Genomic DNA, 18413 nt, shown 5'->3' on the forward strand with positions numbered 1-18413 from the left:
GCAGAAGAGTTTCAAAGTTGGAAAAATGCATTTTTTAACAATTTTTCACGTTATTTTGTTTTTTTTTCATAAAGATTCGTTATAAGTATCGACTCCAATTTACCAAAAATGTGACGTACAATCTCAGAATCAGCCGGATAGGTAAAAGCATCCCGAAGTTATTAATGAATAAAGTGACACAGGTCATATTCATAAAATTTGTCTCTGTCATTAAGGCCATTTCAGGCTCTGTCCTTAAGGGGTTAATCATATATCCTCTAAGGCTGATCAGATAAGATCAAAATTAATTTTGTCAGGGCCTAAAGCTGTTAGCAGAGAACATGAAATGTTGCATCATCCCCTCCCGAGGCACTGACACTACTGTATATATATATCAGGTTTCTCCAGTATGAGATTAACTCAGAAGTCTCAGAAGTACAAGATCATTCACATTCGACCACAGCAAGATGAAACCTGCCACAATAAGCGTCTTCCTTCTTTTCTTTCTGCTGCCAATAGGTAAGTATTGTGTATTATAGCGTCCTATTTGTAACCGATGTTTTATAGTAATTATTATGCTGTAAGGTCGATAAAACTTTATTTTATCTAGAAAAATGGTGGCCCAAAAATTAGGGAAATTTGTAAAAAAATAAAAATAAAAAAAATTGTATGCTCACCTGTCCACGCTCCTCCGGTGTCCTCTTCTGTGTCCCCGTGCCTCCTGCCCGCTCAGCCAATTACTGACTGAGACAGATCAGCTATGCGGTCAGTGATTTGCTGAATGGGCTGTCACTCACCAGATAATGGTGACAGACTGCTCAGCCAATCACTGGCTGCGGGGCTCTCCTGTTAGTGAGGCTGTAAGTTGTAGCTTTTATAAAACCATTTATTGAGTACATACATTGTACAAATTATTTTTATTATTTTTTTTCCGGGGGGAAAAATGCAAACAACCCCAGCAATAACACTATTCGCAGACAAATATGTAATTGTTTTGGCTACTGTGGCCGTGGCCTTGACTACAGTAGAGTACAGTGAGATGCTACTGATTATCAGCTGCTCTCCTTGTTTATATACTGCAGCCCGAGGTTTTTCTTTACTCCTTTCTGAGCACAGTTTGGGATACTCCACAGGAGTCTTAGCTCAATCACTTTATCATGATAATGATATAAATCTGCTCATTCTATATAAGGACCAGTTCACACAGAGCAAAACTGGCGGAATTCTCCACTGCAGGGAGGCTCGTGCGTCCCCTCTCTCCGTGCAGAAGAATGGACATGTCAATTCTTCCAAGCGGAGAGAGGAGGAGCGCGAACCTCTCATAGACTGCAAAACAGGAAAGAAAACAGGAAACGTCAGACTATTGTAACTGCTATTACTCTTCAAGCCAGTAGAAATTTATGCAAACAATTTGTTCGATGATCGGAATGGTTAGAACAATCATTTTGGACACACCTTCTCATTCAAAGAGTTTTCTATATTTTCATGACTATGTAGATTCACACTGAAGGCATCAAAACTATGAAATAACACATGTGGAATTATACAGTCTACTTAACAAAAGAATGTGAAACAATATTCTAGGTTCTTCAGAGTAGCCACTTTTTGCTGTGATTCCTGCTTTGCACACTCTTGGCTTTCTCCTGATGATCTTCTTGAGGTAGTCACCTGACATGGTCTCCCAACAGCCTTGAAGGAGTTCCCAGAGATGCTTGGCACTTGTTGGCCCTTTTGACGTCCAGCTCACCCCAAACCATCTGGATTGGGTTCAGGTCTGGTGACTATGGAGGCCAGGTCATCTGGTGTAGCACCCCATCACTCTCCTTCTTGGTCACATAGCCATTACACATCCTGGAGATGTTTGGGGTCATTGTCCTGTTAAAAATAAATGATGGTCCAACTAAACGCAAACCGGATGGAATAGCAGCCGCAACAATCAACAATTTTCATAGTCATGGAAATACAGAAAACTCTTTGAATGAGAAGGTGTGTCCAAACTTTTGGTCTGTACTGTATGCAACTGCGTAATATTCCCAACTGCGTAATGCTCGCAACTGCGTAATGTACGCAACTGCATAAGAGTAAGCTGACATGTGTGGTCGCTATTGTGGCCGCCATGTTTAGCGAATATGACGAATTCGCAAATTGCAATGAGGCGAATTAAACTCCCGATTACAGTGGTACCTTGGTTTAAGAGTAACTTGGTTTAAGAGCGTTTTGGTTTAAGAGCTCACAGTTTTTCAAAATTATGACTTGGTTTAAGAGCATTGCTTTGGTTTAAGAGCTCCCTGTGCTGGGTGGGAGCGCGAGTGGGGGAGGGGCATGGTCTGCATAACGTGGTCTACAGCACTGTACTCTGACCCAGGAAGTCTCCCCCACCTTCCAAATCATAGCAAATCGACTTCAGGCTGGGGCTTACATCAGAGGACAGGACGGTGGAGGTAATCTCTCCATAGCTGTAACCCCTCTCTCCCCGGACAGAGAGCGCTGCATGTATGTGCCCACATCTTCCCTGCTCATTCCTTCATGCTCCCTGCAGTCTCTGTCCGCCCTTATGTTTCCCATCCTCTCCATTACTGTACAGTAACTTATAATATCACATATTCTGCTGTTTCTGAATGTTTGTTTCATTAGTTTTACACGTTATTCACAATAATAAATCATTATTTGGGGGGTTTGGAACCAATTGTCTGCATTTCTATGATTTCTTATGGGAAAATTTGCTTTGGTTTAAGAGTGGATTTGGATTACAAGCACGGTCCTGGAACCAATTATGCTCGTAATCCAAGGCACCGCTGTACTTGCAAATCGGAATAAATTAGATTCATCTCAAGGCATAATTTCACAATGAAAGTATTTTCCATAGTACAAAAGTGGAGGGTATAGCATAGCATAGGATTCAGCGCATTTGTATCACAAACAGCACAGTAACCAATCACTAAAATGTTCATAGGACCGTACGCCTTAGTAACTTAACTGATAAAAAACACTAGTAAAATGCAGGGGCCAAGAGCAAACAACGTCTGGATCGATAAAGACTGTGATTCACTGGTAAAGAATAGAATTCAGCTGCTACTTTTTATTGCTTTGGAGTTTATTCCTCTTTATTCTATTGTCTCCTATATGTGGTAAATGTTATTATATTATAACTATCAAATGTTCTGTTCCCAGCTGCCGCACTGGTGTGCTACCACTGTCATGAAAGGAACTCAGATACATGTGAGCAGGAACAAATCGACTGTCCAGAGGGAGAGCAATGTATAACAATTTCAGAAAAATATGCAATTAGTGAGTAAAGATTTTATGTCTTTTCGGCATTTCTTTAAAGTTATGTTGGATGTCTAAATGAGTGCTGCTTCATCCTCCTACTCCTAGCTATCATGTTATATATAGACTTATATATATAGCTATATATATAGATATATATATAAATATATATATATATATATATATATATATATATATATATATATATATATATATAGACTGTTTTAACACGATCGTGCTGACACACATCTATAGAAAAAGAGGTATTCTAACACATCACAGTGCTCATGCTAAATTTTAGAGTGTAATATCTCCTCTTGACCACCAGGTGGCACATGTTGCTAAGCATTTTGCTTTTCACATTGCTGATTACTTGGTTTGCTGTCAACTGCTTGCTGCCATGGGGTTTCCAGGGAAAAAAGCACTGTAATAAAACATTCAGCTTTTGCCTGGGAACTTCTAGAGATAAGCGAATACGATTCGATCGAGATGGTATTCGATTGGATATTGCGGTATTCGAAAGATTTGAATTTAATTGAGTAGTGTAGCGAATACGTGGGAAACATTTGAAAGCCCTCCCATCGCAGTTGGTGCTTTTTTAATTCAATCACCATAAGGGAGGCCGTGAGGGACCCTGGGAGTACGCACGCAGCACGAAAATGGCGTCTACCCTCATTAGATGGCTGAACCACATGACCTTGAATCTTAAAGTGACACTGTCACCCCTACTTTTTGCATTATGACTGCTCTACACAGGTGTAAAGGGTAAACTAAGCAGTTTTCATACCTTATTTTAAATCATACATCATGGTGCTTGTTCCAGTAAAAAGTGTTCTTTGGTCATCTGGGATTGGGATAACTGGGCAGGGCTTCACGGGTGAAGTGTCACTTAGCCACTCCCCTCCGTGACGTCATCGCAGCATAGGACCCACACCCTCAGCAGCCATTGTAAGGGCCGGTCTTAAGGTGTAGGCCCCACCCCCACTAGATTGGCCCACACCAATGGCCGCTGAAGGGGCGTGACCTATGCAGTGATGACATCACGGAGGGGGCGTGTCTAACTGGCACAGGGGGCATGGCTGACTGGCACTTTGGCTGTGAAGCCCCACCCAGGTATCCCAATCCCAGATGATAAAAGATAACTTTTTACTGGAAGAAGCAGCATGAGGTATGATAGAAAGTGAGGTATGGAAACTGTTAAATTTACCCTTTAAGGCTATGTTCACACTACGTATATTTGAGGCTGTATAGCAACCAAAACAAGGAGTGGATTGAAAACACAGAAAGGCTATGTTCACATAATGTTGTAATTGAGTGGATGGCCGTCATTTAATGGCAAATATTTGCTGTTATTTTAAAACAACGGCTGTTGTATTGAAATAATGGCAGTTATTTACCGTTATATGGCGGCCATCCACTCAATTTCACCATTGTGTGATCATAGCCTTTCTGTGTTTTCAATCCACTCCTGGTTTTGGTTGCTATGAGGACCTGACATGAGGACCAAATACAGCCTGAAATATACTGTGTGTGAACCCAGCCGTATACATCTGTGTAGAGCAGTCATAATGCAAAAAGGGGGTGACAGTGTCACTTTAAATACTTGGCTCCTACTTCTGGACCACAGATGCGCTTTCAACCTAGCCAGGGAAAGATCTTGCAGTAGGGAGAGATAGGTTTAGTAGCGTTTTGGTTAGGCAGGATTACTACAGAACCCAAAAGTGCTTTTCAGGGCTAAAATACAGCGAAAAAGTCATCTCTGAATCCAAAGCTTCTCAGTGCTAAGAAATAGATGATATAACAGCAGCATCAGCATCAGCAGGTGTATTCATTCCAGTACCCTGTGTGTACAAGTGACTTATAGTGTCCCTGGTTTAGCCCACTAAGGGCACCTGATATATACTGTTCCAGTAGCCCAGAAAAAGGCACGTGATACATACTGTTCCAGTAACGTTCATGCAGCATGACGCTCTACGGACACACATTGGAATCATGTATGTAATTCTGCACAAGAAATACGAAGGAAATGTGTGAACATTGCCGTAAAGCGTTCGTAAAGCGTTCACAAATATTTTTCCTTCGCAACTGTGGAGAGTGGCATTATACTGCGATTTTGGGGTGTTGGGTGCACCCAGGCATGCTCCCCCTAATGTCCCAGTGTCATTCCGGAGGTGTTGGCATCATTTAGGGAGGTTTCATGGGGTACTTGGTGACCTCCAAGTGGTCGAATTTGGATTTCCAAGTGCCACAATTTTTTTTCCCATAGACTATAATGGGATTGAATGTTCGTTCGAATAGTCGAATCTCTGTGACTATTCGATTCGAATTCTGGAAAGACGAATATTTCACTACTCGCTCATCTCTAATAGATTCCCATTAACACAATTTGCAAGCCTTTTAATATTTTGGGTTTAGAGGGTTGTTCTCTTGATGTTTTTAAAATTTTAAGATATTAAAATGAATCAAAAATTAATTAAACTATATAATTATTTTGGCAGATGGAACCTATCACTCGATATTCAAGGGTTGTGCTCATGGCGTAAAATGTGGTGGGATAATATATACAGGGATGAACAATAACGCCTTTTTCACGATTAACAACAAGTGTTGCAACAAAGACCTCTGCAACGAGCAATTCTTTGAATGTAAGTACGGGGAATAAGAACAATACATACATATTATACACTGCTTATGATACCTTTGCAATAAAGATTGAATAAACATTATAAATAAGATATAACAGTTAGTTAGATAGTTAGTTAGTTAGTTAGTTAGTTAGTTAGTTATATTAGACACAGTCAAAAATGGCTTTAAAGGGATTATCCATCGAAAATCATTTTCTTTCAAATCAACTTGTGTCAGAAAGTTATATAGATTAGTAATTTACTACTTTTAAAAAACCTTAAGTCTTACAGTACTTATCAGCTGCTGTATGTCCTGCAGGAAGTGGTCTTTTAATTTCAGTCTGACACAGTGCTCTCTGCTGACATTTCTAGTCGAGACAGGAACTGTCCAGAGAAAGAGAGGCTTTGTATGTAAATCCCCCATAGAAAACCTCTCCTGCTCTGGACAGTTCCTGTCTCGGCCAGAGATGTCAGCAGAGAGCACTGTGTCAGACTGAAAATGAAACACCACTTCCTGCAGGACATACAGCAGCTGATAAGTATGGGAAGACTTGAGATTTTTTAATAGAAGTAAATTACAAATCTATATAACTTTCTGACACCAGTTGGTTTGAAAGAAAAAGATTTTCGCTGGACAACCCCTTTAATGGCCGGGCCATTTTTTTTTTTTGTTTTTTGCTTTTTTGTTTTATCCTTCTCCCCTTCTAAGAGCAATTGTGCCATGATCGCTAGCTTTTATTAGTACAATGTGTGCATAGATGGGACGTATTGATCACTTTTTTTTTTCTTAGATAAAATATTTTTTAAAAAATCATCAACCTTGGAGTTTTTACTGCTTTTTGTTTACCCCATTTACCGTGCAGAAAAAATATTGTGTTATTTTTATAGATTAGACACACGCACATTACAATATATAGAATATTTTTTAATTTGACTATTTTTACAAGTTTTATTTATAAATTGGGAAATGGGGGATTGAAACTTTTATTGGGGGAGGGGCTTTGACATATTTATAAAAACTTTTTTTTCCGTCTTCTTTCACTTTAAGTCCCCCTGGGAGCTATTACATTCAATCATTAGATTGCATTCACTGATCAGTGTTATTGGCGCCCTTCTCATAGAGCCTGCCTGTGTCAGACCGTATGAGAAGAGTGCCAATCTGACTGCTCAGGGGTAATAAGAACTCCTCTTGCAGTCAGGAAAAAGATCAGGATTCCCCCAATCACACTGCAGGGTTTCCAAGCATTAACCCTTTGAGGACCAGGCCCCAAATGACCCAGTGGACCGGGCAAATTTTGATCTTAGTGTTTCCGTTTTTCCCTCCTCCCTTTCTAAGAGCTCTAGCACTTTCAGTTTTTTATCTACAGGCCATGTAAGTGCTTGTTTGTTACAGGAATAGTTGTACTGTGTAATGGCGTCTTTCATTTTACCATAACATGTATGATGGAATCCCAAATATATTGTTTATGAAAATATAAATTGGTGAAATCGCAAAAAAGAATGCAATATGGTAACGTTTGGGGGGTTCCTGTGTCTACGTAATGCACTATATGGTAACAGCGACATGATACAATTATTCTATAGGTCAGTCTGAACACAACCATATGCAGGTTACACAGATTCTCTAATGTTATATATTTTTTTTAAATGAAGTCCTTTTTTTGGCAATTAAATATTAATAAAATGGGCCTATTGTGACGCTTATAACAGTTTTATTTTTTCACCTACGGGGCTGTGTGGGGTGTCATTTTTTCCGCCATGATCTCTAGTTTTTATTAATACCATATTTGTGAAGATCGGACGTTTTGATCACTTTTTATTAATTTTTTTATATATATAATGTAACATAAAATCGGTAATCCGCGCACTTTTTTCCCTCTTTTCGTGTACGCCGTTTACCATTCGCAATGACGCTTGTTATATTTTAATAGATCGGACAATTACGCACGCTACGGTATATTATATGTTTATCTATTTATTTATTTTTATATGTTTTATTTATATAATGGGAAAGGGGGGTGATTTCAACTTTTATTGGGGGAGGGGTTTTGGGGTTGTGTGTTAGTGTTTTTAACTTTTTTTTTTTTACACATTTGAAGTCCCTTTGGGGGACTTGTACATTCATTAGTCTGATTTCTACACTGATGATTGCTATGCCATAGGCATAGCATTGATCAGTGTTATCGGCGATCTGCTCATTGAGCCTGCCTGTGCAGGCTTAGAGTAGCAGATCGCCGATCGGACCGCACAGAGGCAGGTGAGAGACCTCCAGCGGCCCGTTTTACCGATCGGGACCCCCGCAGTCACACTGCGGGGGTCCCGATCGGTAAGTGACAGGGGACTCCCCCTGTCACTTACACTTAAACGCCGCGGTCGCACCGCGGCGTTAAAGGGGTTAATGACACGCGGCAGCGCAATCGCTGCAGCGTGTCATTACCGGTGAGGTCCCGGCTGCTCACTGCAGCCGGCCCCCACCTCCTATGAAGCGCGCTCCGCTCCGGAGCGCGCTTCATAGCGGGAATAACACCCATGACGTAAGGTTACGTCATGGGTCGTCTGGGGACAGACTTCCATGACGTAACCCTACGTCCAGGGTCGTCTAGGGGTTAAGTGACACTAGCGGCTCCTGTCACTTAGACTTAAGTGCTGCAACATTTAGGGTACGTCCACACGTACCCACTCACAGCGCAAATCTCGCTGCGAGTTTTGCAGCGAGATCTGTTATGAGTTAATTTCCTGGCAGGTCCTGTGCACATACACTGCCAGACCGCTGCGAGTATGTAATGCAGCCGCCCCCTTAACCCTTTCTACTGCCGCTCGGCTCCACTGCTCTCTGTATACATTACCTCTCTCCTGCACGGGTCCTGGCTTACTGCTCTGCCGCCCAGCCAATCAGTGTGTTTCCCAGCCGCAGCCACTGATTGGCTGGGCGGGAGAGCAGGATGCCGGGACCCGTGCAGGAAAGAGGTCATGTAAACAGAGAGCAGGGGAGCTGGGCGGGAGCAGAAGAGGTTAAGGGGGGCGGCTGCATTACATACTCACAGCAGTCTTTCAAACCGTTGCGAGTATGTAAGGGCAGGGACCTGCCAGGAAATTAACTCATAGTGGATCTCGCAGCAAAAATCTACAGGAGTGACAGGAGCCACTAGTGTCTTTTAATGATTGGAAACCCTGCAGAGTGATTGGGGGATTCCACTGCGAGTCGGTACGTGTGGACGTTCCCTTAAGGGGTTATTGGTGAGCAGACACACAATCATGGAGGCCCATCATTGTGGGTATGTTAGGACTGGTCGCTCAGACAGACAAGATGGCGGACACAGACAGTGGACCCTAAGCTGAACCCAGCCCACTGTTCCTGCCTACTTGCCGCAATCTGCCCTAAAATGGCAGCGAGCAACTGGGCGGCGCTCCCTGCACTGGCTAGGTGGAACACAAAACAAGACAAGACAAACAACACAATAAGAAGAGTCGACAGTCACAACAATCGGGCAGCACAGTACAAAATCCCAATCCAATAGACAAGGTCAAAGTCAGACAATATGGTTAGGGGCAGGCAGCTAGCAAGGATGGTCAGAAAGCAAGGCAAAAGGATCAGAGTAAATACAGATAATAGCAGAACCACAAGCAGGCAGAGACAAGCTCAATATCCAGCACTAGAATGAGCCTCAGCCAAAGACTTATAGGGAACCAGGAGAAAGTTCCAGCCCCCTATTGGACAAGGCTCTTGGTTCCAAACAAATTCACCTGTGGATCACAACTGGCAGCAGTGTAACTCCTTAATAGCCAGAGCACACAGCAGACGGGGCTGAACATCCTGCTAGAAATAGGCCAATGTTCAGACAGGGTTCAGGTTACTGCACAAGACATACAAAAACAATCTGCGCTATCTCAGCCGCGCAGCACGAGCTGAGGGGTGCACGGTGTTCATCCCAGGCACATTCATGACAGGGTAAAACAAGGCTCCTGATAGTAGTGGGTCCTCACATGCTACGAAGCAAGCTCAGCTTCGCTATACAATGGAAGGATTTACTTTTGTGCCCTCGATTGGGAAAGCCCAAACATTGAGGGCATACATGTATACCCTCTGTCATTAAGGGTATAAGGGGTTTTCAGGATTGGTGCTGAAACCCACAGCTAGGAAATAGGCAGGTCTAATGAGTTCCATTCTGTACTTGCCCTTTGGATGACCGATGGATACTGCAGAAGCTTTCCTTAGAACCTACTAAGGCTGACCAAATGAATGACTGGTTTTCTTAACTATTATTTAGTGGAAGAAGTTGACGATGAGCCCAATGGGGTTGTATGTCCTACCTGCTTGGAGACAAACAACATAGAAGACTGCAAAGGTGACAAGGAGTATAAATGCCGAGGAAATAATGACATATGCTATACATTTTCTGGGGACGTCGAGAAACCAGGTAACTCTCAACCCCTTGAGTTTTTATTTTGTCCTCCTCGCTTCTTAAATTCATAATGCTCTTTTTCTACACATGGAGCTATATTTGGGCTTTTTTATGGGACTAATTGTACTCTCTCATTTTACTAATTTTTTATTTCAGTATAAAATGTACAGCAAAACTGGGAAAAACTGAAAGGGATAAAAATATCCAAAACTTGGGGAAAAAAATAAAATAAAATAATAATAGTAAAAAAGCTAAATAAATAAATATATATATATATATATATATATATATATATATATATATATATATATATACTGTATACATACATACACAGTATGGAAGCCCAGGACCTCTGTTAATACCCATAATAGTGACATAGACCAAATCCTACAGCCTCCCATCCTTCCAGGGAGGGCTGTCGTTCGTGGTTTTATTATGGGGGTTGTCTGGGGTGGTGGGAGGCTGTAGGATTTAGTCTATGTCAACAAATTTCCTAACCTCCTTCCCTCCAGCCTGTGCTGAGACCCCCTAATGGTGACGTACAGTAGATACAAATCCCATACTGAATCCCGTAGAACACCTTTGGAGAGATCTCAAAATGGCAGTATAGAGAAGGCGCCCTTCAAATCACAGAGACCGCGAGCAATTTGATAATGAAGAATGGTCTAAAATTCCAGCCGAGCATTATAAGAAACTCATTGATGGTTACTGGAAGCAGTTGTTCACAGTTATTGTGTCTAAAGGTTGTGCTACCAAGTATAAGGCTGAGGGTGCCAATACTTTTGTCCGGACCATTTTTGGAGTTTTGTGTAAAATGATCAACGATTTGACTTTTTCTTTTTCATTCTCTTTTGTCTTTTTTCATTGCAAGCAAAGTAAGTGAAGGTATTATTACCAAAGCATTTGTGATTGCGATCATTTTCTGGAAGGAATTGAATATTATCTGACAGAATTGCTGGGGTGCCAATACTTTTGGCCAACACTGTATATATACATATATATATATATATATATATATATATATATATATGTACAGTACAGACAAAAAGTTTGGACACACCTTCTCATTTAAAGAGTTTTCTGTATTTTCATGACTATGAAAATTGTAGATTCACACTGAAGGCATCAAAACTATGAAATAACATATGTGGAATTGTATAGTATACTTAACAAAAAAGTGTGAAACAATATTCTAGGTTCTTCAGAGTAGCCACTTTTTTTGCTGTGATTCCTGCTTTGCACACTCTTGGCATTCTCCTGATGAGCTTCAAGAGGTCGTCACCTGACATGGTCTCCCAACAGTCTTGAAGGAGTTCCCAGAGATGCTTAGCACTTGTTGGTCCTTTTGCCGTCACTCTGCGGTCCAGCTCACCCCAAACCATCTGGATTGTGTTCCGGTCTGGTGACTATGGAGGCCAGGTCATCTGGTGTAGCACCCCATCACTCTCCTTCTTGGTCAAATAGCCATTACACAGCCTGGAGATGTTTGGGGTCATTGCCTTGTTGCAAAATAATTGATGGTCTAATTAAACTCAAACCAGATGGAATAGCATGCCGCTACAATCTACAATTTTCGTAGTCATGAAAATACCGAAAACTCTTTGAATGAGAAGGTGTTTCCAAATATATATAATTACATTTGTGGTTGTCGGCACCGATGCATACCTTACATTGACATGGTCCAGTTTTAAACCGCGGTCTGCAGTGGTTTCTGATATGTACTATGCTCTAGGCACTGAAGGTGAGCCCGACACCCCCAGTGTACTGATATCCCCTCCCCTTTGTGACGCGCCTCCATAAGAATAAGTGTGGACTAGTCACAGAGGGGAGTAGATATCGGTACAATGGAGGGGGGCGGGGGTGTCGGGCCAACCCCCAGTGTATAAAACAGCCCAATTTGGATATCAGAAACCAACGTAGGTGGCGGGAACCCAGTGGCAGTTTTAAAAAATGGACTGCATTACTGGGATGTATGCACCGGGGACAATAGGGTAGTATGTAAACTTTTTCAACTAATCTAAGTGGTACACTCACTTCAAAAAAAAAATTGCAATTTAGCGATTTAGGGATTTTCTTCTTACATCATAAAAGTTACAGTAAAAGTGACCTCTGGACCTCTGTATTCTGTGAATCAGTGAAATTACAGTAATACCGAATTTAGGGTCTTTTTACACTAGTAGGTTTCCAGCCGCCCGCGGCCGAGATACTGTTAATTTGAATAACTTTGTTATATCTTCAAACATGTCAAAAGTTACTGATCGCTCCAGGTCTGACTGTTGAGACCCACTGTGATACCTTAGATGGGGGGGGGGGGGGGGGGGGCTTTGTTTTAGCTTGTTTGTCCTACTAGGGACTATTAGAATTAATGTTAACTTGGAATTCCATCTGTACTGTTCCTCTGTGAAGGGATTAGACAATGGGGGAGATTTAGCAAACTGGTATAAAAGTAGTAATAATAAACCCATCCTGTGTGAATGTAAAAAAAAAAAGATTGAAAATTCACTGATATATATGAAAAACTTTATTGAGAAATATTGCAACAATAAAAAAGGAAAAGGGAAGAAAGGAAAATAAAAACAAAGACCTGGGAGGTGGGAGACCATACAAGAGGACAGGTATATGTTTACAATTAAAGTGCAAGTGCAGATATTAGGTACAGATAATATAGCTCATTACAGCCAGGTTGTAAACAGTATTATAAAGTGCAAGTACTAAAATATATACAAAACCACAGGCTGCATAGCTAAATAACCCAAAATGTTAGCAAGGGCACATAAACAAGGTTACCCGGGAATACAGTTCCCAAAGCCTCAGGCCTCCCACCTATTGGCTTCTTCAGGGAGTGATGAGGAGGAGACCCAGAGGATGTTAAATAGTACGCCCTAATAGCCCATTGGTTGGCCCCGATAGTCTCACCTGCATCGTATTATATGACGGCCATTAGCACGGACGCCATCTCCAGCAGCGGGCCGCGGGAGGAACCGGAAGTGACGCCAGGCGTAAAGAGCTCCTACGCCAGATCCGCCTCACATCACGTGACTCGCCCGCCGGCCGCACCAGGCCGCACCCGATGCGGACGCCATCTTAAAAAAGGGCAACAGTGTGGGCTACATGTAACAGATGCACTAAGACATATAAACCATACAAAAAATGAGCATTATGTTTTATGGCACCAGAACAACAACCCTAAATAAAGTGACTATGTGCTGTAAACAAAATTAATGAAAGTATATCAAGGTACTTAATTATAGTGAATAGTGAACATGCCAAAAAAGTAAAGTGCAAGTGCTAGGTGAAAAAAGTGCAAAGTGTGAATCAAAGTGCTAGTGCAAAATATACATACAATGGATATAATTAAGGAATTATATAAAGAAGGACCTGTGATGAATGAAAGGTGGAATCCGATTGGTTGCTAGGGGCAACTAAGACAATTCTGTTTTACACCAATTTGATAAATCTCCCCCAATGGGCCAAATGTATAAAACTATCCAGAACAACTAGTCAAAAAATCCTAGTCAAAAATCTTGAGTGAGTTGTATCAGATAATCTCTATCATATGATGAGTAAATACCAAATTAATGAAAAACCTGTCATAGAAAGTATGTAATTTCATCTTCATTCACAATAGTCGTTTATTATAGATATTATTTATTATGTTGTTTTTTTTGCAGATGGCAATGTAATAACTTACATAGTACAAGGATGCACGTCTTCCGCAGGATGCGAGGCACACATAGGCAAGTTCATTGGAATTGATGTACTAAAAATAGACACTTTTAAGTGTCCGGATAACCCAGGACAAGAGGAAAATTGAGCTTTTACCATCAAATACTGCATGAGAGCTAATGGCTGAACCAATTCCTAGAAATGTTCTTTCATTCTAATAAAATTTGGTGATGATGCTGTAAAATTAAAGAAACTATTCAGATTTATATATATTTTTTTACATCTAAGTTATATACAATATATCAATATCCTATGATGGTCAACAGAGATGAGCTAACCAAACTCCACGCACTGAGATTCATTGCAAACTTGCAAAAAGTTTAATTCAGGAGCAAAATTTTTTTTCAAAAAGCTAACTCGGTGACGTTAGTCAGGTGATCATAGGGACGCCCTTAGTGAGGAGCAGTAGAAATCAGCCAACAGGAAAACGAGGTGACTTTACTAAAACGTACAACAGATAAAAGTCTTTTATATGTGGGGAACCTTCACCTGTGGATGTAGAAGTGGATTCTGAGGGAAGGACTGCCACTATGGGAGCTAAGTTGGTGTAGGCCACTTGAGGGACTCCATGGCTTGCAGGAAAAGCTGGTGAGGTGACACCAGAAGCAGTAGGATGTTTTCTGCTCCTGTAAGGTGACTTCCATGTCCGGGTGTCAGGTTTAGGCCCTTAAGTGTGTCATTCAGGGCTTAACATGGTGCAGGTGATATTCTTCATCCCTCTCTTCTAACTCCGTATGGACAGAGGAAGGTTCCAGTGGCAACACACCTGGCTTCATGATTTCCCACAGCCCACCACCCACCTGCCCCCTGCATAAGGGTGTACTATACCTCCCCACCGGGTTCCAGGTTATACATCGACTCTGGGAGGTTGTCTCTTTTTATGGAGCTGGAACTGGCTGTGGACCCCAGCTGGACCTGGACAGAGCCTAGCTGTAGCTGGGTAGTCATGGAAAGGGATCCACTTGCCATAGATGCATATACAGTGATCCCTCAACATACGATTTTAATTGGTTCTGGGAGGACCATTGTATGTTGAAACCATTCTATGTTGAGTCCTTAACTCTATGGACAACTGCTAATTATAGTGCTTGAAAAAGCACTATATTGTAATCCGTATTCTTCTTCCGCTTCTTCTTCCAGCCACTCTTTTGCAATTAATACAGTCCGAACTGCTTTGTGCAAAGACTCCATTCAAACTGCGTTACGAAAACCTCAGCGTTGACAGGTCTGCTATCTATCTTTGGTTTCGATCAGATTTGTCATTTTTAAGAAATTTATGTTTAACCCCTTAAGGACAGAGCCTGAAATGGCCTTAATGACAGAGACAAATTTTATGAATATGACCAGTGTCACTTTAGTCATTAATAACTTCGGGATGCTTTTACCTATCCGGCTGATTCTGAGATTGTTTTCTCGTGACATATTGTACTTTACATTTCTGGTAAATTGGAGTCGATACTCATAACAAATCTTTATGAAAAAAACCCAAATAATGTGAAAAAATGTGAAAAAATGCATTTTTCCAACTTTGAAACTTCTTTGCGTATACAGAAAGTGGTTATACCACATAAATTATATATTAAATAGCATTAGCAACATGTCTACTTTATGTTGGCGGCATTTATTAAACTATCTTTCATTTTTTTTAGACGATAGGAAGCTTAAAACATTAGCAGCAAATTTCCAAATTTTCAGTAAAATTTCAAAATCAGATATTTTTAGGGACCTGTTCAGGTTTAAAGTGTATTTGAGGGGCCTGTATGTTAGAAAGCCCCACAAAGCACCCCATTTCAGAAACTGCACCCCCCAAACTCTGCAAAAGCATATCCAGAAAGTGTTTTAACCCTTTAGGGGAGTCACAGAAATAAAAGCCAAGTGTGTAAGGAATTTGAAAATTTTAATTTTCTGTGCAGAGATTTTATTGTAATCCAATATTTTTCATAATTATAAACCTATTACCAGAGAAATGCACCCCAATAATTATTGCCCCGTTTCTGCAGTTTATAGAAATACCCCATATGTGACCCTATTGCGCTATTTGACGCAACCACAAGCCTCAGATATAAGGGAGCGCCTAGTGAATTTCAACGCCTCCGTTATATTTGGTCATTTCTGACTGTACCACTTCAGGTTGGCAGAGGCTCTGGGGTGTCAAAACCTAAAAAACACCCCTAAAAGGACACCATTTAGAAAACTACACCCCTCAAGGAATGTAACAAGGGGTGCGGTGAGCATCTGGACCCCACAGGTGCTTCACAGATTTTCCGAACAATATGGCGTGAAAAAAGAAAAATTTATTTTTTACACTAAAACGTTGTTCTAGCCTTCAATTTTTCATTTTCTTAAAGGGATAAGAGGCAAAAAAAGACAAAAAATGTGTAGCGCAGTTTCTCCCGAGTACAGAAATACCCCACATGTGGCAATAGAGTGCCAAGGGGGCGCAGGACGAGCCTCCAAAGGGAAGGAGCGCCAATTGGCTTTTGGAAGCTGAATTTCACTGAAAAGGATTTCAAGGGCCATGTCGCATTTACAGAGCCCTCGTGCTGCCAAAACACTGGAAACCCCCCACAAGTGATTCCATTCTGGAAACTACACCCCTCAAGGAATCTAACAAGGGGTGCAGTGAGCATATGGACCCCACTGGTGACGGGCACAAATGTGGAACAATGTGACGTGAAAGGGAAAAATTTCATTTTTTCACTTTCATGGCACAAATGTGCCCGTCATCAAGGGGTCCATATCCTCACTGCACCCCTTGTTAGAATCCTTGAGGGGTGCAGTTTCCAGAATGGGGTCACTTGTGGGGGGTTTCCAGTGTTTTGGCAGCACGAGGGCTCTGTAAATGCGACATGGCGTTCATCATCCATTCTAGCCAAATCCAACCTCCAAAATCCAAATGGCGCTCCTTCCCTTCGGAGGCTTGCCCTGCGCCCACATGGCGCTTTATGTCCACATGTGGGGTATTTACGGACTCGGGGGAAATTGCTCTACACATATTGTGTGTTTTTTTCTCTTTTAACCCCTTGTGAAAATGATAAATTCAAGGCTAAACCAACATTATAGTGTAAAAAATGTAATATTTCATTTTCACGCCACATTGTTCCACATTTGTGCCCGTCACCAGTGGGGTCCATATGCTCACTACACCCCTTGTTACATTCCCTGAGGGGTGTAGTTTCCATAATGGGGTCACTTGTGGGGGGTTTCAACTGTCTTGGCAACACAGGGGCCTTTTGAATGCAACATGGCCCCTCGAAATCCATTCCATCCAAATCCAGCCTTCAAAAACCAAATGGCGCTTCTTCCCTTCGGAGGCTTACCCTGCACCCGCATGGCGCTTTATGTCCACATGTGGGGTATTTCCGTACTCAGGGGAAATTGCTCTACACATTAAATGTTTTTTTTTATCTTTTAACCCCTTGTGAAAATGAAAAAAACATGACAAGATTAATGATTTAGAGTAAAAATTTTACAAAAATTACACTAAATGTTGGTCTAGCCTTGATTTTTTTCCATTTCCACAAGGGGTTAAAAAAGAAAATGAACACAAAACGTGTAGGGTAGTGTCCCCTGAGTACGAAAATACCCCACATGTGGACATAATGTGCCATATGGGCACAGGGCAAGTCACCAAAGGGACAGAGCGCCATTTAGAGGCTGGAATGGAGGATGGAGGCCATGTCGCAATTACAAAGCTCCTGTGCTGCCAGGACAGTAGAAACCCCCGACAAGTGACCCCATTCTGGAAACTACACCCCATAAGGAATCTAACAAGGGGTGCAGTGAGCATATGGACCCCACTGGTGACGGGCACTTACGTAGAACATGTGCCGAGAAAATAAAAAATACAATTTTTTTCATTTTCACGTCCCAAATGTGGCCGTCACCAGGGGGCCATATCCCCGCTGCCCCCCTTCTTAGATTCCTTATGGGGTGTAGTTTCCAGAATGGGGTCACTTGTGGGGGGTTTCTACTGTCCTGGCCGCACAGAGGCTTTGTAATTGCGACATGGCATCCTCTAATGGAAATGGCGGCCATACCTACTTAGCTGGGGAAAAGGGACAATTCTAATTTATTTGGGGGTATTAGGCCAATTATTAGTTTATAAGGTTGGAAATGACAGGTGTCCATCAAACTCAACCTGTGTTGATCCAGAGGAAGGCAAAAAACCCTCGTGAGGCAGACGACAGTAGCCTCATCACAGGGGAGAAATTCCTTCCCGACTCCATAATGGCGATCAGAATAATCCCTGGATCAACGTGACCCCTGAAATAGGAATAAGGGACAGAATTTAGATAATGTAGAACCCCAGTGACGTGTGGTGCGCCTTGGAGCGATCCAGTATGCAGAGGCCGGGGGGATCAGGACAGGCGTCACACTGGAAAATGTTGTCCTTCCTGATCCCCCTGTTACG

The 18413-nt window shown here is 41.8% G+C and overlaps 1 protein-coding gene across 1 annotated transcript; it reads left to right on the forward strand.

Moving 5' to 3' along the window:
- Nucleotides 1-387: 387 nt before the first annotated feature.
- LOC138769812 (uncharacterized) lies at nt 388-14192 on the forward strand. The gene is made up of 5 exons (XM_069948500.1): nt 388-498; nt 3151-3267; nt 5745-5891; nt 10139-10288; nt 13945-14192. Exons 1-5 carry the CDS (start codon nt 447-449, stop codon nt 14085-14087), a joined length of 609 nt encoding a protein of 202 aa, XP_069804601.1. The 5' UTR covers nt 388-446; the 3' UTR covers nt 14088-14192.
- Nucleotides 14193-18413: the final 4221 nt, after the last annotated feature.

This window comes from Dendropsophus ebraccatus, chromosome 12, assembly GCF_027789765.1.
Source record: "Dendropsophus ebraccatus isolate aDenEbr1 chromosome 12, aDenEbr1.pat, whole genome shotgun sequence".
Taxonomy (NCBI): domain Eukaryota; kingdom Metazoa; phylum Chordata; class Amphibia; order Anura; family Hylidae; genus Dendropsophus; species Dendropsophus ebraccatus.

What these genes read in the sequence shown, in the direction of transcription:
- LOC138769812 (XM_069948500.1), top strand. Translation starts at nt 447, where the DNA reads ATGAAACCTGCCACAATAAGCGTCTTCCTTCTTTTCTTTCTGCTGCCA. An exon ending in TTCAGAAAAATATGCAATTA is followed by an intron (nt 3,268 to 5,744) that starts GTGAGTAAAGAT and finishes TTATTTTGGCAG; the next exon opens with ATGGAACCTATCACTCGATA. An exon ending in CAACGAGCAATTCTTTGAAT is followed by an intron (nt 5,892 to 10,138) that starts GTAAGTACGGGG and finishes ACTATTATTTAG; the next exon opens with TGGAAGAAGTTGACGATGAG.